General features: G+C 55.1%; 2 protein-coding genes across 5 annotated transcripts in view; both read right to left on the reverse strand.

Moving 5' to 3' along the window:
- LOC113622177 (kazrin) overlaps positions 1–23,340 on the reverse strand; it is a 421,388-nt gene that overhangs the window by 84,738 nt on the left and 313,310 nt on the right. The gene's annotated exons all lie outside the window — the stretch shown is intronic.
- LOC113622178 (uncharacterized) lies at positions 4,290–21,759 on the reverse strand. The gene is made up of 2 exons (XM_027110110.1): positions 6,035–21,759; positions 4,290–5,887 (listed from the first exon to the last, which is right to left on the reverse strand). The coding sequence occupies exon 1, from the start codon at positions 13,579–13,581 to the stop codon at positions 12,655–12,657; it is 927 nt and encodes a 308-aa protein (XP_026965911.1). The 5' UTR covers positions 13,582–21,759; the 3' UTR covers positions 4,290–5,887; positions 6,035–12,654.

Raw genomic sequence — 23,340 nt, forward strand, 5'->3', positions numbered from 1 at the left:
TGGGCACCTGCCCCAAGCCAGTTGCCGCTGAAGGCACTGGAGACCCCTGGGTGAAGGTCCCAGACAGGTCCCCCCCTCGGGCCGGTGCTCCCAAACCCCACAGTGAACACGGACTGCAGAAACCTAAACCTGCACCCCGGGGAGGCAGGCTGTCTGCAAGGGACCTCCTGGTTGCTCTGACATGGACAGACTCAAGTGCGGGCTGGGAACTGCCCAGGTCTCTTAGCAAAACTACAAAGTAGGAGGTTTGCATTGGGGGCCCCTCCCCTGCCCTCATTCCAGACAAACATTTGCAGGTCGCCTATAAGACAGGCCTGGAGCAGGGTGTTCAAAAAGAAGGGAACACCCTTGGCCCCGAGAAATCTCCAGCAAGTAGAAGCAGCACACACAGGTAAGCATAATGCAAAGCAGGTGTGGCACGTGCTTGGAGCACAGGAACATCTGAAATGGGCCTCGGAAGATGGCAGGGCAGTGAGCAGCGGGGACAGTACGAGCAAAGGCGAGAAGGCTGGAAAGGCCCCTGGGCAACCCGTGACCAGTAACAGGTGAGGAAGAGCACGGAAGCCAGGGGAGGTGCAACAGGGTCAGATCATAAAAGGTCTTAACCTCAACCACCACTCTGTGCCCCCAGCCCTGGCTCGCCGTCTCTAGCAGTCCTTAAGACTCTGGAATTTTCGTTCTTGCTTCCTGCCACAGACTGAACGTCTGTGTCCCCATAAAATTCCTATGTTGAAACCTAGTGCCCCATGTGATGATGGTACCTGGAGGTGAGGCCTTTGGGAGGTCATGAGGGTGGAGCAAAAGACACAGCGAAAAGGCGGCTGTCTATTAACCAGGAAGAGCGTCCTCACCAGACACGGAATCTGCCAATGCCTGGCTCTCGGACTTCCAGTCTTCAGAATTTTAAGAAACAAATTTCTGTTGTTTATAAGCCACTGGCTACTTTTGTTCTAGCAACCCCAAACGGACCAAGACATCCTCCTTCATCAACTCTCCCCAGTCACCCATCCTGCCGGGGCCTGTCCCCACTCAACTGTCACCAAACGGTTATTTCACGATAAGGTGTGAGTGACTGCTAAGCATCCCCGTTTATATTTACATTGCCAGGCAAGTGGAAGCCAGGGCTGTTTGATTTTATTTTACGGGCATGACTTCTGGGCTTCCTTAAACTGCCCAGAGGAAGCCACTGAGGTTGTTTGCTGTCTATGCAAATGGCAGAGGATTCCAAGAGACCAGGCTTCAAATCCAGTCCTGGCCAGGGACTTGTCGTGACCCTGAGCAAGCCCCATGATGTTTCCGGCTCTCAGTTGCCATGTACACTGCTTGGGGACAGTGTCACCCATTTAGGGTTGCCAGATTTAGCAAAATAAAACAAAGCGAAGCAAAACAAACCCAAAAAGCCCAGGTGCACAGTTAAATTTGAATCTCAGATAGACGACAAATAATTTTTAGTATAAGCATGTCTTAAATATTGCATGGAACATACTTATGCTAAAAATTGATTTGTTGTTTATATGAAATTCAAGTGTAACTGGGCATGCTGTGTTTTATCCAGCAACCCTACTTCCATTGCAATGAAACGAGGCCATCATGAGAAAGGGCTGTGTCACTAAATTATCTCACAGCAGGAAGGAGGTTAAGGCACAGAGCAGCCTGGCACAGCCTCCTCTGCCCCTTGCTCTTGGACGAGAGCAAGACGGGGCTGGGTGCCCCTATCCTGAGCTAACAGTGGCAAAGGCAAATTTTTCCTGCGCTCACGTTGCTAATAGGTGTACCTGACACCCAGGCCCCGCCCCTTGAGTCAGGCTCTGAAGAAGCAGGAGGGCGGGATACCAAGTACATGTCCTGCAGGAACCAAGTCTTAGGAGACCAGGCTGGAAAAACAACTCCACAAAAAGAGAGAGCCTTGTCCAAGCTTACTAACTGCACCTGCCCTGGCTGGACTAGACCTTGCACAGCCTGGACCCTTCCAGGGGCAGAGAGGGGTGACAGCCCTGGGACTGCAATCACAGAGAGCCTCACAAGACTGAAGCCCATTTACAGGCTTCAGGACCATTCACAGGCACTTCCCCTCCCTGGGCCTCAGTGGCCTCACCTGTGAAATGGGAGTGATGGGAATGAGACTCACAGGTAATACACTTAAACGTGCTAAGCACGAAGAATGCTGTGTGTGCCCTCGTGCCCCCAACTCCTCCTCCCCTCACAGAGGGGAGCGACCACATTCCTCAGAAGCAATGAAGAAGTGAAAGTTGGAGGACTTGGGTTGCTGTCTCAGAGGGATTGCTACCTTGCTGTGTGACCTTGGGCAAGTCACTATCCCTCTCTGGGCCTTCATAATATCAGTGCCCTTAGAGGGATGCACTCTTCAGGAATCTAGATGAATGCTACCGATTGTGCATTTCTCCCCTTGGTGGGACAGGGGTCCCTGCTCTGGTCCACAGCTGCACTGCTCAGTGAGGCAGCCACCAGCACACGTGGCTACTTAAGCGTAAATTAGTCACAACAAACAACTCAGTTCCTCAGGCACACCCGTCACATGTCAAAAGCACAGAGACCACCCTGTCGGGGCACGGAGCTCCTGGTCAGGGCTCGTTCAGGGGCACGAGGTGGGGAAGGGAAGAAGCGGGGTTTGTGAAGCACCTGGTGCAGCGCGGGCTGCAGACACACGGACAGGAGGGAGCCTTGTGCCAAAGGCGGGAGAGCTGCTGGGGAAGGAGCCATGTTCCTCGGGAAGGAGCCATGTTCCTGGAGGAACCGCACTGGCCCTGGCCCAGGGACACAAAAGGGAAAGATCAATTGCATACCTTTCTGCCGACGCTGGGCAACCACGGACCTAGGGCAGGGGGCCGGTGGTGGTAAAAGGGCCTGGTGCCAAAGAAGCCACAAACCCGGCAGCGCTCTAGGCCATGGAAGCCGGAAGTAAGCATTGCCTGGGAGACAGCGGCTCTCCCACTCCCGGGGAAGCCAGCAGTTACCAATGATGCTGCCCTGGGGGGAGGAGGCAGGCCACACAGTGGAAGCCCTCAGAGGCCTCTTCCCAAGGGCAAGGGGGTGTGGCTTACCTACTCAGGTGACAGAGGGAGCTGCGGAGACCCTAACCCTGCCCCTCTGTAGCACATCTCCTTTTGTTTGTTAGAGCAGCGAGTGCTCGCCATTTTTAGAATGCCATTTCCTGGCCTCCCTTGCAGCTAGAGTTGCCTGTGTGACCCAGTTCCGGCTGATGAGATGTAGGCGAAAGTCCCTGAGGAAGACTGCCCTTTAAGAAAAAAGGGCTTTGCCTCCTCTGTGCCTTCTTGTCTGGAAAGTGAACTTGTGGTTAGAGCTGTGGCAGCAACGTTGTAACAAGGAGGCAACACGCACAGGGAGCAAAAATGATGCCAAGGGGAGAGAACAGAGCCTGGGGCCTGGCGAGCACAGCTCAGCCCTGCACCTGTGTCTCGAGACCTGGAGCAGCACCAGCTGGGCAGGGCCATCTGGCACAGGAGAGCCTTTGATTTCCCTGCTGATCTACCAGTTCTCCAGAACCAAGCACGGCAGCGCGTGCTACCGGCTGAGATCAAGTTCAGGTGGCTGCTGAGGGCCAGCACCTCTGGGGTCTGCCCTGCGGCCACCTCAGCTGTGAATTCTGGGCAGTGGGAGGAGGAGGTGGGGACTGTGGAGGAATCCACACAGCACAGGAGGGAGGTGACCGCTCCCAGCCCTGGGGAAGAGCCCCCAGTTTTGCGACAAGTCCTTTCCTGGCTTAATTTTTGTGAGCTCACAGGGCTGGGGCGGGAGAGGAAGAAGACAAAGGAAAACACTTACTCTCCGAGACTGTGGGGCACCGTCCAAGAACAGGATGCGTGAACAGGCAGCGAGAGGCTCGGAGCTCACTCGGTGAGTCGCCGGTTTACGAGTCTGGCCTTCCCAAGCCAAAGGTCCGAACAGCAATAATACTGTAACCACCGTGTATCACAATGATTCCTTTGCTAACACTTCGGGAGCACATGGTATGTGCTCCAGGCTCTGTGGTGAGTCTGTTACACTCCTTAACGATAACTAGTGAATCCTCACAATAACCTCATGAAGTAGGTCCTGTTATCATCACCCCCTTCAACAGGTGGGGAAGTTGAGGCACAGGATTTAGGTGACTTGACCAGCGTCATGCAGAGTCAGAGCGGTCTAGCTCCGGCACCCACCCCAGTCCAAACTCTTGCACTGTACTGTCTTTTTTTTTTTTAATATTTATTTATTTGTCTGCGTCAGATCTTAGTTGCGGCACGTGGGATCTTTAGTTGCAGCATGTGAACTCTTAGTTGCTGCATGTGGGATCTAGTTCCCTGACCTGGGGCCCCTGCATTGGGAGTGCGGACCCTGAGCCACCGGACCCCCAGGGAAGTCCCTCACTGTACTGTCTTGCAGGGGGACAGGGCCACAAACTCCACGGGCCGCCGCAGGCTTGCCCTGACGGATGGCAGGGGAGGCAGGCGTGCCCCCCAGCAGGTATGGGCTTGCTTTTGTTTCCCACATGGAGGTGGGTCACAGGGAGCCGGCCACTCCGTGCATGGCCCTTCCCCGGGGCACCATTCCCACGCAGCTCCTGGAGAAGGATGTGGCCATGGAGCCAGCAGGGGCTCTGCTCTGCTCACACCTGACGCCCAGCGCCAGCCCAGTGCTGGGCTCCTGGCAGGCACCACACAAGGACGGCGCTGAGTGCGGGGTGGGGCGGAGGTGGGCCAGGCTGGTCTGGGTCCGCCACCGGGGCTCAGTCCCGGCTCCCCCGCTTCCCAGCTATTTGACCTTAGGACAAGTGACCTCTGAGTTTATCTGAAATTGGAGCCAAGACCAGTCTCCCAAGCCTGTAGTAAACATTTAACAAAGTAATCATCTAAGTGGAAACATTCCAGAAGCTTCTAAATGGGGGTCATATGGAGCTCGTCAAGATCATTATTATAGAAAAGGGCAAACCTCCCCGATGTTCCGAGGAGAGGCCTTGGCCCCAAGAACCTGGGAGCCCAGACTTGTGGGCCTCCCAACCCGGAAGGGGTGGATTAAATGACAGAGAAGGCACAGTCACCCAGTCTGCAGGGCAAAGGCAGGACCAAGGGCACAGGGGGCTCCGAAGGGAGGGCAGGCTGGAGTGACAGTCCCTGGCTGCCTGTCGTGGGTAATAAACAGCGAAACACACATCTGTCAAAACTCTCTGAACTCAGATGGTACCCTTAAAACCTGTGCACTTTGCTGTAGGAAATCATACCTAAAAACATACACATATATACATATATAGCAGTAACATAGTTCAGGCTTCCCATTCACTCACTTTTATAGATATTCCCCCCAAATCCAGGTACCGAGCTCACCGGCCCCCTGCCCTCCAGCAGGCCTCAGGAAAAGGGGAGCCTGAGTCCAACCCCGGGCTCTGTGGACAACCTCCGTTCACTTGAGCTATACCTGCCCTGCAGCAGACAAATTGGACCATGCCCCGCTGGCCCTGGCCGGATGGAGGTCACTTCCAGGTGACACGACGCTCTGCTTAATGATGTCATGGTTCGCTTCTGGTCCAAACACCCTTTCTGGCAGAGACGATGGCTGACGGCACTGCCATGTTCTGAGCCCCGACTTTGTGCGGGATGCCACCCACTGGCCTACAGGCTTCATCTCACCGGATCCTCATGACACCCACGCAGGGCTGTAGTGACCCCGCTTGAGCTCGGAGGTGCTGGGGGTGTGTGGGGCGGAGCCCAGGTCAGCCTGTGGGTCGTGCAGCCCCCCGCCATGGGCTGGTCCAGCAGCGGCCGGCAGGCCGTGAGCGCTCAAAAGCCACCACTGCTGCCGGGACTGCCGTTACTGTCCTCACTGCCAAATCGGGTCCAGGTGGTAGTCTCAGAACATTAGGATGATGCTTGTTCTAAAAATTAGGAATCAGATGGTTCTTGGAGGGTTAAAATGTTAAGACTGAGGTACAATGATTCATATCAAATCCCCGTAAGAGATGGGCTCCCAGGCCCCAAGACTAAACAGAACCAGATGTATTCGTGTCCCAAGAAGCCAGTACCTGATGGCGGAAGGGAGTCCTGAAAAGGCAGAGTCAGAGAGGGGGTCGCTGGCAGAGCCCACGTCCCAGGCTGAGGGGGTGAGGGTCTTCACCAGCGGCCTAAGGGCACCTCCTCTGTTCTGCCTTTCTGCGGGGGGAGCACATGGAGAGAGAGGCAGCCGCATTCCTATGTTGCATTCCCTCTGTTCTTGAATTCATTCTTCATCATCATCACGGTGATAACAGTAACACTTTCTGAGTCACTCGTGCATGCCAGAACAGTTCTAAATCCTCACACCATCAATTCTCAATCCTCCCAATAACCCAAGGTGATGCACCCACTTTACAGAAGAAACTGAGGCATGGAGAAAACATGTGGTTAAACCCGGGTGGTCTGGCTGCAGAGTCTTTTCTGGTCACTACTGAGTTCTATTCGACCTCTTCTCCTGCGGTACAGCTGCCCCACAAGGCAGGCAAAGCCTATGTGTCCTCTCAGGGCCCGCAGTTACAAGGGGGCCCTCAAACCCTCCTGGGACAGATACCACTGTTTGCATCCTTCCCCCAGCCTGGAAGGCCTGAGATCGCAGAACCTCTTGGCTAAGTTGACCCAACAGCCAAGGAGGGACAGGAGTGCTGGATTCAAACAGCCCAGGGCAGCGGCAGCAGAGGCAGCAATGCAGCCCTCGGTTCTAGACTCAGCCCCGAAGGTTCCTCGAGGCTTTGTAAATGACTGGGATTCCACAGGGACATCCAGCCAGGTGGGACTTGATTGAATGTAACGGTTTGTCTGTGGAGAGAGAAATCTGGGAACCGTAGCCTGGGAAGAGCAGCCTCAGGGCCGGGCCTCTGAGATGGGGGAGGGAAGACTTGACATCACTTCCTTCTGCTTGTCTGGTCCCCTCACACCCAGCCCAGGCTCCCCTCCAGCCTGGTCTGTGCGTGGGGAGCTGAAAATAGCCCTCTTGGTCTACCTCTGCTCTCCCAGGGATGTAGACTCTCCCATCCCTCCCTCCATCCCCCCTGTATGTGGAGACACACCCACCAGGCCAGGAACAGGGCCAGGGGCAGGCAGACAAGAGCTAGGTCTATGGTTTGCTAGAGATTTCCGTGTTCTCTGGGCCTTTGTCATGTGGTCCTGACACTGAAAGCTTTGGGGGTGACGGGACACAATACAGCACTCACCAAATACAAGTAGATTCTCAAACAACGCCCAGGCACTCCTCAGCAGTATTAATTCCAAGGCTGCTCCAGGGCCTGGGAGAGCCGCCTGGTAATTCTTACTACAGGTGGGTAGGGGAGGGCCTGGCAGGCACCAGGTGATGCAGGCTTTGTCTTTTTCTCGTATTTCACAGTAATTGTTTTCTCTTTTAGGTGCTGTTTAACCCGTCTTTCCTGCAGAGCTGTCCCATAAACATACCTTTCAGCCAGACTCGTCTTGGGCCCGATTGCCAAGCTAATCCTTTTCCACAATCTTGGGGGGGCCCGCCTTTCCCACGGGAAGCTCTGCCCACCCAGCTCCACATCCCGGGAATCCAATCCTCTCCGGGAAGGGGTCTGCGTCCTTTGACCATCCCTCGCCAAGCACTGACTCAGGAATAATCGTGTGCCAGGCACCAGCCCTGGAAGGGTGCCAGTCTCAGGTTCAAAAGCAGAGATGCCTGGGGAAGTGAAGGCATCGCCAACCTCCAGCACGCAGCTCCCTAGTTCTCAGGCAGAGCCAAACCTGAGGATCTGCGCTATGGAACGTGGTCCCTGCAGGCGGCCTGGCCTGATTCCTAGAATGTGCCCTTTTGTCACTGGAGGTCCTCGCTTCCTGTGTCCACTGCTCCCCAAGCCCGGAAAGGACAGCCTCTGGCAGGCTTTCTGGGCGTGTGGCTTGATGTCACCATGCACTGACAGCCAGTAGGAGCCCCACGGTCCTCGGGGGTCTGCAACAGTCACTCAGCGGGTGATTCTAGCTCCAGAAGGAATGTGCACCCCCAAATACAGCATCTGTCTGGGGGTGGAAAGGGCGGCTGAGTCCCAGACAGGCTGTGACTGCTTGGTCCCAAAGCCAGGTGCCCAGGCCTCCTTGGGGGCCTTGAGGAGCCCGCTCCTATCTGCTTGCTGGGCAGGAGTGATGGGAGAGGAAAGGGCTGGCCTCTCCTTAGGGCCGGGCCAGCTGCCTCCCCTGGCCCTCATTGAACACAGTTTCCCTTGGGACTTAGAAGCAGCGAGCTGGGGCCCATTCGAGTCGGGTGGGCTGACAGCAGCTGTCCTGGGATACCCTCTTGGTGCAAAGAGGAATCTTAACACTCTTATCAAGTTGAGCCTTAAAGCCACTGCTTCCCCTGGGATGCTGGCTCATCCCACCTTTTCAAAGTTCTTCATTATCTCCCCCGGACTTTTTGGTTCAGCCGACATCTATGCCTCCAGTCTTTCAGACGAGGACCTCCATTTCCCTCTGGGGAGCCACCCACCCCCAGAGCCCATGGTTCAAAGGTGGAGATAAGACCCAGGCTGGCCCATCAGAGAGCTGAGTTGTCCTGGCCACTGTGATTGGTTTAGGAGGGGAAGCACATGACACAAATCAGTCCAATCAGGGTCAGAGTCTGGACCAGGAGCCGCCCTCTTTAATGATGGATGCGAGGTTGGAGCCAGGAGGCGGTAGCGGCCACCCTGCCACCAAGAAGGGAGCGCCAACAAGACAAAGACTGGATTCAGATAATATCCTTGTTGTCCTGGATCACACCACACCTGAAGCCAGGATCTACTCCTGAATTTTTCAGTTGTGTGAACCAACACATTCTTAAGCCAGTTTGAGTTGCATTTTCTATCCCTTGCAACTGTAAAAGAATCCTGATAAACGGTTTCTGTCAGGGACCCTTTTCTGGGTGCCCAGCATCCCCAGAAACTTAAAGGCCACCTGCTATGTGCTAAGCACCCTAAGCTGTGTCACTGTCCTGCAGAAACCGCACAAGCAAAACGGACAATGGAATTCACCTCCACAGAACCAGCGAGCACCTACTCCCACGTGTGCTTTAATTCTAGCTTTTCTTTGACTGCAGTGACCAGTCCCTCTGGGTTGAAACCCTGGAAGGCACAAATTTTCAAGCTCTGCCTCAAGGCCATTTCCAGACTTTTCCTACCCGAATAAGCCTTTCTCCTCTTCTCCCACCCGAAGAGGTCTGCGAGCACTGACCCCGCAGCCTTCCTCGGCCTGAGGGCTCTGGGTCCCGTCTGGGTGCTGACTTATGTGCCTGGCCCTAAGCCTCGGACCACTGAATTCTCTCGCTGGGAGCAGTGCTAGCATTCTCTCCATTTTGCACATGCACACGGAGGTGGAGAGACGGAGACCAGGACAGGTGGACAGGCTTGTTCAAGGTTACAGAGCAGGTCCTGGTGGCACAGCAGATCCCAACTCAGAAGTCTGTCTGATTGCAAAGCTCACGTTCCTAACTGGACTAGGCGCCCAGCCCTAAATGCCATGCTGTGCGTATTTCTCAAACTAAACTCCAGGACAAAGAGTGGGCCAGGGCTGGAACTGGGCCTTTTTTCGAACTCTGGTGAAAACAACCGGGTCCCCCAGCCTTGGCGCTCACCACAAGCTTCTCCCGTCCCCAAGGCTTGGCTCCTGAAGGAACAAATCCAGGAGAGGGACAGTGACCACTGGCAGCACTGCCTGTTTCCCTCTCCGCCCTCACCACGCAGGACTCTCTCCTCCCACCCCTCCTCCCTCTTCTCCACCCTCCGGGGGAAAAAAATTACCAAAACACAAAGAGGAAAAAGAAAGAAGGCGCAGCACTGGTTACACCCACCAACTTGTGACACGGCAGCCCATCCATGCGGCGAGCACAAAGCTCACTGCAAACCAGGAGGAAGCAACTTGACCGAGGCCTTGCGACCGCAGGGGGACAGCCTGGACCTTGCTTTCTTTCCCACCCGAGTCTGAGTCAGCAGCAAAACACCTGCATCTCAATTTCCTTCTCCACCCATTACCAGAATGCACAGCGCAGACTGAAGCTGCCTGTCCCACTTGTCAGAGATCGGGTTCTCCAAGGCCTGGCTCCCAGCAGGAGAGCTACCTTCCTAAGAAGCCTGGGGGGAAGACAGACATTTATATCCCCATTGTATAGACGGCCAAACTGAGGCCCAAAGGAAGGTGTCTGGAATCTACAGCCCTGACTGCTAGGCCACTGGCCACTATAACCTGGAAGCAAACTGGAAACGTGCTTTGGCTGGAACATTCTGCTCAGCCTTTCTTGGGCATCAGTCAACTCAGGGGTTAAATGCTTCGAAACATGTTCAACATGCCGAAGGCCCCCGCAGATGTAAACAATTACACAGAGAAGGGAAGTGGGCGACCAGGGCCCAGCCGGGGCTCTCCTAGCATCGCCAGCACACGAGGGCGGCGAGCCTGAAATTCCCGCATCTTCAGATCTGTATCTCGAACAGATCCGGGCTTTCAGAAGAATTTAAACCAAGTCCAGGTGGCAACCTGGACAAACAGCAAACCTGGAGGACTCACTGTCTCAAACGTGGCTTCAGAAGGCGAACTAAGAATGGGCGTCTCCTGCTACGTCTCGACCTCCACATCCCTCAACTTCCTCACCTACAAAACCACCACAGTGACGGCTAAGAGCAGTGATTCCGGCACCAAATCCTGCCTCTGTCCTTTATAGTAGCTGTTGGGCCCCAGCAGATCACTTCTGTGTCCTCATGTGAGGCATGAAGGTAACGATAGTATCCATCTCTCAGGGCTGCTGTGACAAGAAGGGGCCTGGCACAGAGCGAGCCCTCAGCCGATGCTGGCAGCCAGTTCCGATGCCATCGAGAGGATGCCTGACCCCACGGAGGGGGCGGAGAGGGAAGAGGACGTCTTGGGCTCCTGCAGTGGGAGGCGCCCAAGGCCGCGGAGCCTGCAAGCTGCAGGGCGGCCCACGGATCCATGTAACTCGCTCCTGACTATTCTCCAGCCCCACCGAGCAGCTGCTCCAGGAAAGAATAAAATATGCTTTGCATACTTCAAATGCTTCACTTATGAAAGCTGGCAGGGCCGCCTTTCTAAATTGTTTAGCGATAAAGTCAGCAATGAAACCGTTGGAGGCTCTCACCGCCGGAACCCGGGTCGGGGAGCCTGCAGGGCGCAGGGGAGGAGGACAGGCCAGCCGCTAGCGCAGAGCCCACAGGGGCTTCCAGCAGGCGCCATGTGGGATTTTTCAGAGGGGCACTGGGATCACGTCCTGGTGTCCTGATGTGAAATTGGATCCTCCCTCTGGAGCCAAGCCCCAAGCCAGCGGGGGCAGAGGAGAGGCCCCTTCCGGCCTGGAACGCTTTCCCACACTCCAAGGGCGCCCCGGTTTCCAGCCAATGGAGTTAATTGAAAAATTACCTTGGGCTGAGAAACAGCAGTGCCGGGCCACGTGGGCTGGGTCACAGGAAACCCTACTGGGTCTCCGGCGTGCCTGTACTTCAACAACCTAGAGCTGGAAGGCCAGGAGCCGTGCTCGGCATCCCAGGAACCGGGGAAGCTCTACGTGCTGGGCACGCATCCCAGCAACCTTGGAGGGTGGCACGATGCCCGTGTTAGAGATGAGACTGAAGTGCAGAGACTCAAGGCCTGCCCAAGGGCCACAGTCACCAGGGCTGCCTGGCTCCCCCTGCGACACCTCTTGTCAGGATGCTCTTCTTTCCTGTGCCCCAGGGCTCCCCAACCCCAAATCCTAACAGACAGAGCTCAAGTGGAAGCACACGAGGCACACCAGCGAGCGAGGCCGGCGGGACGCCTTCTGCCCGGCGTGGAACTAGTCGGCCTTTTCACACGCAGAAGGCTGCCTGCATTCCGGCTGATATTGTTAAGCTGAATACAGTGCTTTTAACTTTTTCTTCAAAGTGCTCTCACCTCTTCCTCTTATGTTTATCACCCAAACCCCTGGCAAGATTACGATGGTGGGTTTTATTGTCCTCATTAAGGGGCAGCCAACTAAGGCCCAAGGCATGGCCCTCAGCCAACTCACGCAGGGATTCTAAGGTGTGCGAGGCCTGGGCCCACTTCTCCTACCTTGGTCCCCCCTGAGTCCCTCCCACCCCACCTGTGCAGACTCCTGGGTACACCCCTGCCTCTCTGGACTGTTTGGTCCATTCCCGTCCTCCTAGGTCCTCAGTCTGTTCAAAGGGCCCGGGGCACCCCTGCTTCTGCAGTGGTCCATCTAGTCTCCAGAGGCCTTTGCAGTCACCGGTTCTGAGACTTCAAAGTAGGACCAATGGGGGCCCCACGACTGTGTCCCTCCTCCCATCAGAGTACAACTTTCAGGATTTAAAATGAACAAAATCAATTAGAAAAGTGACCTTATTTCACCTGGGGAGTTTCAGCAGTGTTGTCTATGAACCAAATATATAATCAAGACACAGAAAATGGGTTTTTTTTGGGGGGGAAGGGAGAGCAGTGGGATGAAGAGGGCAAACTCAAGTCCTTGAGTTACTACATCTGTAGACAGAACTTCTCCCTGCGTGGGAAGACGCAACCTGAACGCATAAGCCGCGTATCTGACTTCCGATTTTGACAGATGCTCGTTGAACACCTGGGCTGAGAGGCAGCGTGGTCTAAGTGGCCGGAAACACCTTGGGGGCGAGTTGGTCTGGGTTTGAGTCCCAGTCCCTTACTAACCTCTCTCTGCCACAGTTCCCTTACCTGTAACATGGGGCAATAACAGTACCCATCTTACAGGGTTGTCGTGAGGATGAAATGAGTGACTACACGCATAGAGTCCACATAGACACACGCATGGACCGAACCCATAAAAGAACCGTGCTTGGCACAGGCCAAGCGCTATGTGCCAGCTGGTTCTTTCCCCTCCCCCTCCCAGGAGCCACTGCCTTCTGGTTCTGAGACCAGCCCCTGCCCAGCAGCCTTGTCCCTGGATCCCCAGGGGCTTCTCCTGGAAACCTGACCTGAACTTCCAGGTAGAACATTCCTTGCTGAGAGGTCTCCCGAGTGGGGCTCCCAGCAGCTGGGGGCTTGTTGCTGAGGAAGTGGCCCACGAGATCCTAGTCTGGAAGCACGAAGCCCCCTCTCTTTTGCCACCCGCCCCCCTCACTTTCGCCTGTTTACGGGCTGAGAAAGGCAGAGATGCAGCTTGAATTCCTGCTTTGAGCTGCCGCCAGCTCGCCACCAAACGTTTCCCCCGTCTGTCTGGCCCTCTCCACCATTTCACAAAGGTCAAACGCTTACTGCACTCCGCGTACAGCCTCTTGGGAGTGCAGAGGAGAAAACTATTCGAAAAATGTAAGTTGGAAAAACCCCATGGCTCGCCACCACCACACTGCCCCCGCCACCGACACTGGCGCACGCGTTCACGGCTCACCCCCAGTTCGACAGAACACACAGCCGTGTCCCAGCCCCTTGGTCTTAAAAATAAGTAGGAGGACAGAGAGGCGAGGCAGAATTTCCACTGATGGTGACCAGAGCCTAGGCTGTCATCCTCGGAGAATACAAATGACCCTGTCAGCCCAGACAAGGAAATCTCTTGTACAGAACGGCATCCTTCTAGGTCTTTCTGGAGCAGCTCCTGGCAGGAGCCGCGTATCATGTGCCACGGCACCTAGAAGAGCCCTGACCCACGAGCTAAGCCCAAGAAGCGCCCACAGAGCTGAGGTGAGCCCAGGGCATGAGCTTGGGGCAGGGGAACCCTTAGAGCAGGCTGAGGCTCTCCTAGGACCATGCTCCCCTGCCCAGAGGTGCTTTCAAGACCAAACCTGCTTTTCTTGGACGCCGTCTTCTTCCACGCCCCTCCCCCGCACCCCAAGAGAAAATGACTCCAACTAAAGAATAGCAGGTTCTAGGCTCAGCCATGGCGGAATCAAAGCGTCCAGCTTGAATAAAGGAACGAACAGAATGAGAGCGGTGACACTGGATGTGAATGGTCTGGGGCAGGTCAGAGACTTTTTGTTGTTCTATAGACAGCTGACCCGTGAACAACTCAGGGGACAGGGGCGCCCACTGTCCACACAGTCGAAAACCGGGGTGTAATTCACAGTCTGCCCTCCGTATCCTGGTGGATCCGGCTATCCGCAGATGGTGCAGTCGTGTAACATTTACTATTGAAATAATCCACGTCTAAGTGGATCCGAGCAGTTCAAACCCATGTCGTTCAAGGGTCAACTGTATTTTATTCTCATAAGCCAGCCTCCTCCTGCCCTACTCTGGTGGGTGGAACTGCTAGATCTTTCTTCTTTCTTCTCCCCAGTCCACAAACTTCAAACCTGGAATATCTGGGCCTTTCACACACATCTTTCCTGACACACCTGAAACAGTGTGGATCACTGAGGCTGTCTGAGGGGAAGGAGAACAGATACGTGTGGCGGGGTGTACAGGGCTGGCCCAGTGCGGGTGTACACAAAACACACACATGCCCCGCACTTTGTGGATGCTTCAGAACTGCTTCCACGGTTGGGCCAAGCAGCAGAAAATAAGCCGATTGAAGAAGCAGGTGTCCTAACCAGCAGCAGGTGTCCTAACCAGGAGCAAGTGTCCTAACCAGGAGCAGGTGGCAGCATTGGGACTCGACTTGTAACAAGAAAAAGTCCCGTGTGCTGTGGACTTGCTGTCCCGTCCCTCTGCAACTGCAGGTGGCTCGCCAGCCAGGCCCGTGACGTCACTCCTTCCCTGGTGGCAGACGGCACAGCTATCAGGCTAGCTACTGATAGCTGCCGACATTCCAGGAATCCCCATGCAAGCTCCGGTTACTCTTCAGCCAGGAGACCCCAGACGGTGAAGCCCAAACCCAGGAGGCAGGGGACGAGGGGACAGTGGCCCTCTGGCCCTCATGTAGGTGAGCAGACAGCACGGATTTCAGCAGAGACCATGGGCAGGCAGGGCCCAAGAGTCTTCAGCTAAGATCCTTTCCATAATCATGAAAATTAACCCAGGATAACCCCGCTGCCCAGGAAATTGTTCCTGCTCCTGTCTCTGGAGAAACCTATAAATCTCCTTCCAAATGAGCGTTTGCTCTGCACGCACACCTGCAAAGAGCTAATTTGGGGGAAGTGGCGGGGCGGAAACCAGACCTCCAACCCAGGCTGGCCTGGTCTGGAAGGGAGGCGGCTGACTCAAGTTAAACATTTCCAGGCAGAGAAATTCAATCTCCTTTTTCAAGGGCTTGGCATTTAACGCACTGCTTTTCGGTCCACCCTCCTCTTTTTGTAACCCCTTGGCTACAGGCAGATGTCGACAGGACCCTCTTGCCAAGAGGCGACTGCTGTTCGTTTGGCCGTGTACGCTGTTTACGGATCCCAAAAGGAGTATGTGAACTTGTCACTGGATGTCTCTGGGGCTCCTTCTGACCTAAGAGCTGTCAGCGCAGGGGTGGGTGCAGAATTGCAGCCCAATTCCACAGCCCTGGCCTGGCCTAGGCTACTGTGTCGGCCCCACCTGCCCTAAGAGCATTCCATGGAGTTCCTAGCTCCCTTTCTCCTTGCCTGCTGCCCGGAGGGCCCGCCTGACGTCTTCAGGCTCCCGCAGAGTCCTCTTAAAGAAACATCAGGAGAGCCAGGAACACACGGCTCAGTCTGGGGAACATTCTTCCCTTGGATGTGCAAGGGAAGTTTCGGCCTCCAGAAGTTCTCTCTGCCCTCACAAAGGGCTCCGGGTGGGAGATGAGAGTCAAAGGCTAGTCAAGCTGGGCGCACCACGGCAAGACATCCTGTCCTCCAACTTCCGCAGCACAACCTGCTCTGCCCTGGCTGGGAAAAAAGATGCTTAGAGAAAGGAAGCTGGTGCAGGAAGGTGTACTGGTTCACGTGCCACGGCGGCTGTCTTCTCACGTCAGCGGGGTTGGCGTGTCGAGGAAATAGATTCAGCGTGTAAGATCCTCGAATGGTAGGACACGGGCCAAGGGTGGATGCTACAAAGAGATCAACTTGGGGCTCAATGTACCAGTGAGTGAATGCTTCAAACAAATCAAAGACCGTAAGGGCTGCCAGAGAGGAAGTACGTTTCCAGTCCCTGCAGGGGTGCCAGCTCAGGAGGAACACCTGCCGGGGACTCGATGGGGCAGTCTGTTTCCCTAAGTTAACCACCTTCCATACTGCATACAGGGAGCCCGCCCGCCCTGACACACGCAGATGATTGATTAGTCACCTGACCCAGGGTCTTGCAGACTACTGATGAGGCAGGGACCAATCCGATTCTCTGTCTCCCAGGCATTTCAGAGATTGAAAGGTCCTGCAAGAGCAGACGCCCCGGCAGAGCAGTAAGGCGAGGCAGGCAGTTAGGGAGAATCCTCGGAAATTCCTAGGGGGCGGGACGGAGTGAGCGGGCACTGCTCCAGGCTCCCAGCATTGGCGCCAGACCCCACGTGGCTGGCCTTGGGCTTCTCGAGGTTGCCTTTGTGCCTTCACAAGCAGCCCTCCTTTGACTTGAGCGCCCGCGGTGTAAGCTCTGAAACACTGGCACACCCCTGCCAGGGAACCCTGCAGCGGAAGGCGGGGCCCTCTCTGGGGCTGGCCAGGCTGGGTGAAGGCTCAGCCACTGCCATTGAACCTGGCAGTCCTGATGCTGTGAGGGGATGAAGCCCTAGGCCTTCCCCAAGGCCCCTGCTCCCCACTCCCTAACCACGTACCTCCCTTCACTGCTAGGCACGGTGTCCGGATCTGTACCGCGTGCCATGGAGAACGAAGTAAAAGTTCAGTCATGGCCAGGACTCAATATCCCAACAGGCAGAAGAGTGCCCGGTGGGCACACGCCCTCCCACACACCCCCCCCCACTCCATGGAAAGGCACCTCCAGCACTGCCCACACCAGCCAGACCCCACGCTCCCCAAACATCATTTTATTATTTGCAACCCATTTGAGATGACGTATTAATAAAGCGTATTTGAGATGACGTATTAATAAAGTACCCACTGTATACCAGGCTCTGCCGGGTGGCTTCCCTCATTCCCATTCCAAGATGAGGAACCCGAGGCTTGGGAAGAGGAAGCAGTGTCCCTGAAGACCCCGGTGTGGGCTTCTCACAAGTTGTGAGTCTCTGACAGCTGCCTCTGAGTTGGGGAGCAAAGCGCTAGCAGATGCCATCTCCAAAAATGTCTCCTCAACAAGACTCACCTTTGCTCCAAAGACTTTATCTCCTGCGGATCACTGACCCTGGACTTGTGCAAACTGGCCTCTCTCCGGTGAGCCTTGTATTGCTCCAGTGCCCATTCGGCATTAGGCTAAGATAAATGATGTTTCCTGAGCACCTACTACGCGCCAAGCACCATGCAAAGCCCTGTGCACGGGCCATCGCATTTAATCCCCACAAAACCCTACTAGATAGGATTAGCGCCCCCAATTTACAGATGGAGAAACTGAGGCTCACAGGGGTTAAGGAGCTGGGAACGATTTGCACCCAGGCAGTCTGGCTCCATGGCCCCGAGCACTCGGTACACAGTCTCCAATGTCCCTACCTTTAGGGCTCCAGGTCTGGGGACTTGTCTTAGTGTGAAGCCTCGCTCTCCTCCTGGGACTGATATGGAATGAAACAGGGAGCCCGCACCTACGCCCTAAACAACACCAGGTGCAGAGGCAGGCCAACCATGCCCTTTTGCTAAATTCTTAGCTTCCCAGGCTGCCCACTCACTACCCTGCTGTGAGAAGGTAGCATCTTCCTGCTGGGTATGCCATGAATTCAGGTCATCTCCAGAGGGAAGCAGTCAGCGCTCTCCAGGGAGATGGCCAAGCGATGCAGCCCAGAAAATCTGACTCCTATGGGAAGGCTGAGAGAAGCCAGATGCTGTCTGGAGGGCCCAAAGCCCTCGCTGCTGCCGCTGACCTCGGCGCACTCAGCAATACCAGGGACGTGGCAGGAGGCTGCCGAGGGGGCCATCACAGCACGCGTGTATGCTGGCCCTCAGGGAAGCAGGCACGCTGTGTGTGGGGTGCTCAAACCAATCCCGCGCAGGCCCCACACTCAGGAAGCCAACGGTCCAGGGGTCCTCCTGCAAGCCCGCCTGGGACAGGTGTGATTTGGAAAAAAAAAAAAAAAAAAAAAAAGCAGGGGTCGTGACGACTTATGCCCAGGAGACTATGAAGGAACATGAGAGACGGCAAGAGTCCAGCTGCTTCTTGAAGATAGAGAAGGAAGGAAAAGGGGACACAGAAGGAACAACGGACAAAAGAGAAAGCCTAGCTCCACCACAGGGGTCTAGAACAGGGCCTGGCCCACAGTAGGTGCTCAAGAAAACCTGCAAAATAATTAACTGGTAGCATCTACATCTAAGGCTTTCCTTTGCATCTCACAACACCTAGTGAGCGAGGGGCACACACAAACACACTGGCTGAAGGAGTCAGCTCCCATTCTGCAGAGAACAGCTTGTACAACTGCCTCCCAGCTTCCATTCCTCAGGATGAATACTCTCCCTGACCTTCCTTTGCCTGATACCCCACCATCAGCCAGTGCGTTTCCCTGGAAGCTCACAACCCCTACCCCAACCTATTCTAAGGAAGGGCACATGATCTGGGCCTGCCAATCAGTGCATTCCTGCCTACTGGACTAAGTGATTGGCTCAGAGCTGTTGCATAATTAAAGCTAAGCCAATGAGAGTCAGTCCTGGGAATTTTGCTAGAAATACTGGGAATAAAGGACTCTCTACACTGGAATCCAAGAAAGATAAACGTTGCTTAGACTTGTTAGGGGTCATTTTTGCCACTAGAAAGGATAAAGCCCAAACAGATGAAAGGAAAGCTGGGAGATGACATCATCTGAGCCCCTGGATGCAGCTACGCTTGAAGCCTGACCTACCGCTGATCAATTCAGTTAGGGGGAGCTACTGATTTCCCTTTCTATGAGTCAGTTCCAGTAGTGTTTCTATCATTTGCAACTCAAATACTCCTGTAACTACATGACTCTCTGGGAAGGTAGTAGGAAACTAAGAAGTACAAACAATACAAAGCTAGTTTTTTTTCTTTAACAAATAGCTATCAAGCTCTAAGCATGAAACTCTCTGAGCCTCGGATGCCACCCCGAGTGCTGGTGATCAGGCCTCCGTAGCTCACAGGGTGAACAGAGAGAGTAGCCAAACCCTCCTATGACCTCTGTTATCTTTAACACGTTAATGCCAGGAGAAGCAGGAAACCCACAGCACTGGGAAAGACAGGCTGTGTCAGTGACACCACACCTGGAGCACACCACACCTGAGCCTCTGGCTGGACTTTGCAGAGCTGCCCCATGACCCTCACACTTTACAAGGACCCTGCCCAGCCCAGGGAGGCAGCCACAAGGAGCTCCCCACCAGGGCTGGGCCTGGCACCTTCAGGGACAGAGTCCCTTTGTTATTCCTCACTTCAGACTCTGCCACAGTTCAGGACGGACACAAGTGATGCTGCAGCAGGGACAGGAGGGTGGTGACCACTGTGGGCTCCAGCTGGACTCCAGCTGGACTCGAGTCGAATCTTACCTCTTCTGCTTCCTGGCTTTACGGCCTGGGGCAAGTTTCTTAACCTCCCTGTGCCTCAGTTACCCCATCTGGAAAATGAGGTGATTAATGTACCTAATTTATCTTGGTTGCTTAATGCAGGCAACCCTGCAAAGCAGGAGTGCTTAGATCAGGCTCCCCTGCGTGATTTTCACGAGTGCACGTAAGTGACGAGAACCTTACAGTGTTTCAGTGACATGGGAGTGGGGGAGAAGCTAGGGTGCCTCTAAGTGCACGACTACTCAGAACACTGGTTTGTCCACCTGGCAAACAGTAAGTCTCTGAAAAGAACCCAGAGAACAGAACCAGCAAGTCAGCCCAGTAAGCAGGAGGGAGGAACTGGCTTGGTGACAGCAAGAGGGTGGGGCTCTGGCCCATGGTCATCAGGGTTGGCCGCAGACAGAAGCCCAGTCACCTTGGGGAGATGGTCACACAGGGACACATGGCCTTTGGGGGAACTCACTGATGCCGACACCAAGAGGCCAGCAGGAAGAGAAGGGAGAGGAGCTGCTGGTCATTTCAAACACTCCTGCAGCTGCCCAAACACACAATCAAACCTCCTCTAGCCAGGTCCCAGCGAGCTGCAAGGCCCAGTTAACTAGGATTCTGGCTTAGGTTGGAGGACAAATAAGCAAACAATGAAGAGACTCCCTGACGCAATGGCTTCTTATTTTCTTACATGTGAGCAGTGGGAGTTGTAGGGTCAAGTACAACCACCTGTCCTAAGATGCTCAGCTTCTGAGTTAGGACCCGAAAGGTCTGCAGAAGCCTAACTTCCAAAAAGGGAGTTGTCCAGGCTCCCTGAATGCAAAAGGGCATTTCAGGAAGTTTTCAATGACAATGGAAACACAGAAAGAGTTTCTGGTGTCTAATTTTCTGAAAATGTCCTTGACTTTAAGCATGACGAGGGGAGGACCATGTTTTGGGCAGGACTGTTTTATCTACGACTATATCCCTGATACTTAAGAAGGATTCTCGTCCAGACAAGTGCACCATAATTATTTGCAGAATAAATGAACAAAAGAACTTCGGGGGCTCTACCACGCTCAAAGATTCTGGAAACTGAAAGGTAAACTGTCCACTTGCTTATGGAGATACAATGACCAGGTGACACAAAGGACGAGGGCCAGGAGTAAAACCCAATGGACTCATTATCTTAGGTCATTGGATCCGGGCCTGTAGCTGCCGGGCCTGTGAACGGGGTCCCGTGCAGGGGAGCGGGGCCAGCAGCACCCAAGCCACGTGCTCTATCTGTCCCACTTCTGTCTCTATCTTTTGGCGGGTCCCAAATTCCAGAAGGAAAGAGGGATATATTTACTGACCCCTCCAAACCCCAACAATTACTGGTGGGGCTGCAGGTGTCCTCCAGGTGCTGCCCTACCTGCCAGGTGAGGCTCCTCCAAAGGTGCGCCAATACATCTGCCAGATTCGATGTCTCCTAAGGTTCTTCCAGCTGAGAAATTCACATCTGTGTGTTTCCTCCCGTTCGGAGCGTTTCCTGAAAGCCTACTGTGTGCTCCAGGCATACGGAGGGAGGCAGATGCGTAGGCGCCCTGTGGCCCCCGCCCCCTCCGCGAGTCCAGTTCAGGAGGAAGGCCCCACCTAACGCTCAAGAAATGTTCCTGCAGGACCTGGTCTCCAGATGACGCGCCCACGGCAAGGCAGGACTGTGCACAGAGGGGCTGGAATGAGCAGGAAAGGCTGTGCAGAAGGGGGCATGGGGCCAGGACAGGATGGAATTTGGACTTTGAGAAGAAGAGTTGAGGGGTGGGAACGAGCTGGCCGGTTCATGGGACAGTCAGGAGACCCTGAGCCCCTTAACGGGAGCTAGGAAAGCGGCCGACATTGTTCGCGGCTCCCAGCACCACCCCCAGGCCGAGCAGGTACTCAACACCTGCCAGGTGGACGAACCAGGAGCTTTGTTGGATCCAGGGAGAGGTTGAGGAAGGGCATCCTTCTGGTTCCAGTTAGGCGTTCTAGGCAGAAAACCCCTCCAGAATGTAAGCGCCATGAGGGCAGAGCTGGCGTGGCTCAGCCTGTCCGCACCAGGCACCCAGTCGGGGTCTGATGAGTATTTATCCAGTGAGCAAATAAGTAAACGAATGGCAGATGTGATTTAATAAAGACATGCTCAGCTGGAATCTGGGTGGTGGGTCATCCAGGCCATCGGTCGATGCCCAGAGACGTAAGTGAGCTGCAAGTGAGGGCAGGGCCATAAGGTCCATGCGATCAGCAAAGGTCGAGGGGGTCAGGAGTCAGGTAGGTGATGCCTTAACTTCTGGGAGGGCAGGGTCGGGGAAGGGATCACTTTCCATATGGCAAAAGCAGCGGAGTGTGGCTGGCAAAGCTGAGTGTCTGGAAGCCACTGGGGTACAGCTAGGGAGACCAACTGTCCTGGTTTGCCTGGGACTGTGGGGTTTCCCAGGATGTGGGACTTTCAGTGCTGAAACCAGGAAAGTTCCAAGCTAACCAGGAGAGTCGGCTCCCCGAGGCACAGGTCCGCCCTCGCCAGCACTGAGGTGGTACCAACCACCTTTGTAAAGTGCCTCCGAGTGTGCAAAGCACATCTACATCCAAGGGCTCGGGTAAAAAGCAACCACAAATCTGGGAGCTAAGCCGGGCTGGCACTACAGATCTCATTTCATGGAATAGGAAACTGGGGTTTAGAGGGGAACGACCTGCACGAGGAAGGTCCCACAGCGGATAAGTAGCACGGTCACGTCTGATCTGGCCTCCAGCTCCCCTGCTTTCTGTAAACACTGGGAAGACAGGAAATAGACAAGTGCTGTCTGTCGAGCACAGCTGTGAGCCGTGCCAACTTCCTCCGGGCTGATGGATGCCAGGGGAAGCAGCAGGGGCCCTGCCCCAAGAGGGGGCCCAAGGGAAATGGGCCCATCTGGCCCTCTGCTCTTCTGGCACAGGGTGGGCAGGCGGCCACCACCTGGGATGCTGGGAGAGAGGACGGGGGTGAGGGTGCTGCCGGCCACCGCTCTGCTTGCCTCCCCGTAACATCCCCGTGATGGCCACCCCTTGGGTAAGGCCCGGATCCCCGTTGGCCCTTATGAAAGGCAGAGGGATCATCTCGCCACGCTCCCAGCAGACCCTGGGTGTGGAAGGGTCTCGGCAGCTCCTGGTAGCTGGGGAGAGGACAGGCCAGGGTACAGAGGGAAGGGGGAAGAGGGAAGGGGAGGGGGAGAGGAGGAGAAGACAGAAGAGACTTGGGGGAAAATTTAAGTAGAAGGGGCCTCCCAGAGCAGTCTTGCGCAGCGATTGGCTCCAAGCTGAAGCGGCATCAGCATCGCCTTGAGGGGTCTGTTAAGACCCTGATGGCGGGGATCACCCCCAGTTTCTGATTCTGCAGGTGTGGGGCAGGCTGAGAATTTGCGTTCCTCACAAGTTCTCAGGTGAGGCTGATTTGCTGGTCTTGGCACCCTAACTTCAGAGCCCCTGGCCTGGTGCATGAAGTGGGGTGGTAGGGGCTGGGGTGGGGGACAAAAGCAAAAGGGTACCGAGGCGCTACTGGAGGCTGGGGAGACCGCCAGGAGTAGAGATGGAATGTGCTAGAGCCCGTGGTTCTCAAACTTCAGAGAAGATCAGAATCACCTGGGGGTGGAGGTGACGCGTTTAAAGTGCAGATTCCTGGGACCACTGCAGATATTTGACTGTCCAGGTCCGGTAGAGGGTCCAGGAACTTAAAAACCACACAAGCTCTGAGTGATTTTGACGCAGGCAGTCCAGAGACCACATGGAGAAGCACGGCAGCCTTAGACGAGCACAGTGGAAAAACACACCACAGGCTTCATGAGCTGTGATGGGCCACAGACACATCTGTGGTATCAAGCCCTGACTCAGGGCCGGCTGCACCATCTGATACAGTAGCCACTGGCCACACGTGG

This window comes from Aethalodelphis obliquidens, unplaced genomic scaffold (assembly GCF_003676395.1).
Source record: "Aethalodelphis obliquidens isolate GAN/ISIS:26980383/991018 unplaced genomic scaffold, ASM367639v1 scaffold9, whole genome shotgun sequence".
Classification (NCBI taxonomy): domain Eukaryota; kingdom Metazoa; phylum Chordata; class Mammalia; order Artiodactyla; family Delphinidae; genus Aethalodelphis; species Aethalodelphis obliquidens.

Coding starts and splice junctions, on each gene's coding strand:
- LOC113622178 (XM_027110110.1), bottom strand. CDS start 13,581: ATGATACGCGGCTCCTGCCAGGAGCTGCTCCAGAAAGACCTAGAAGGA.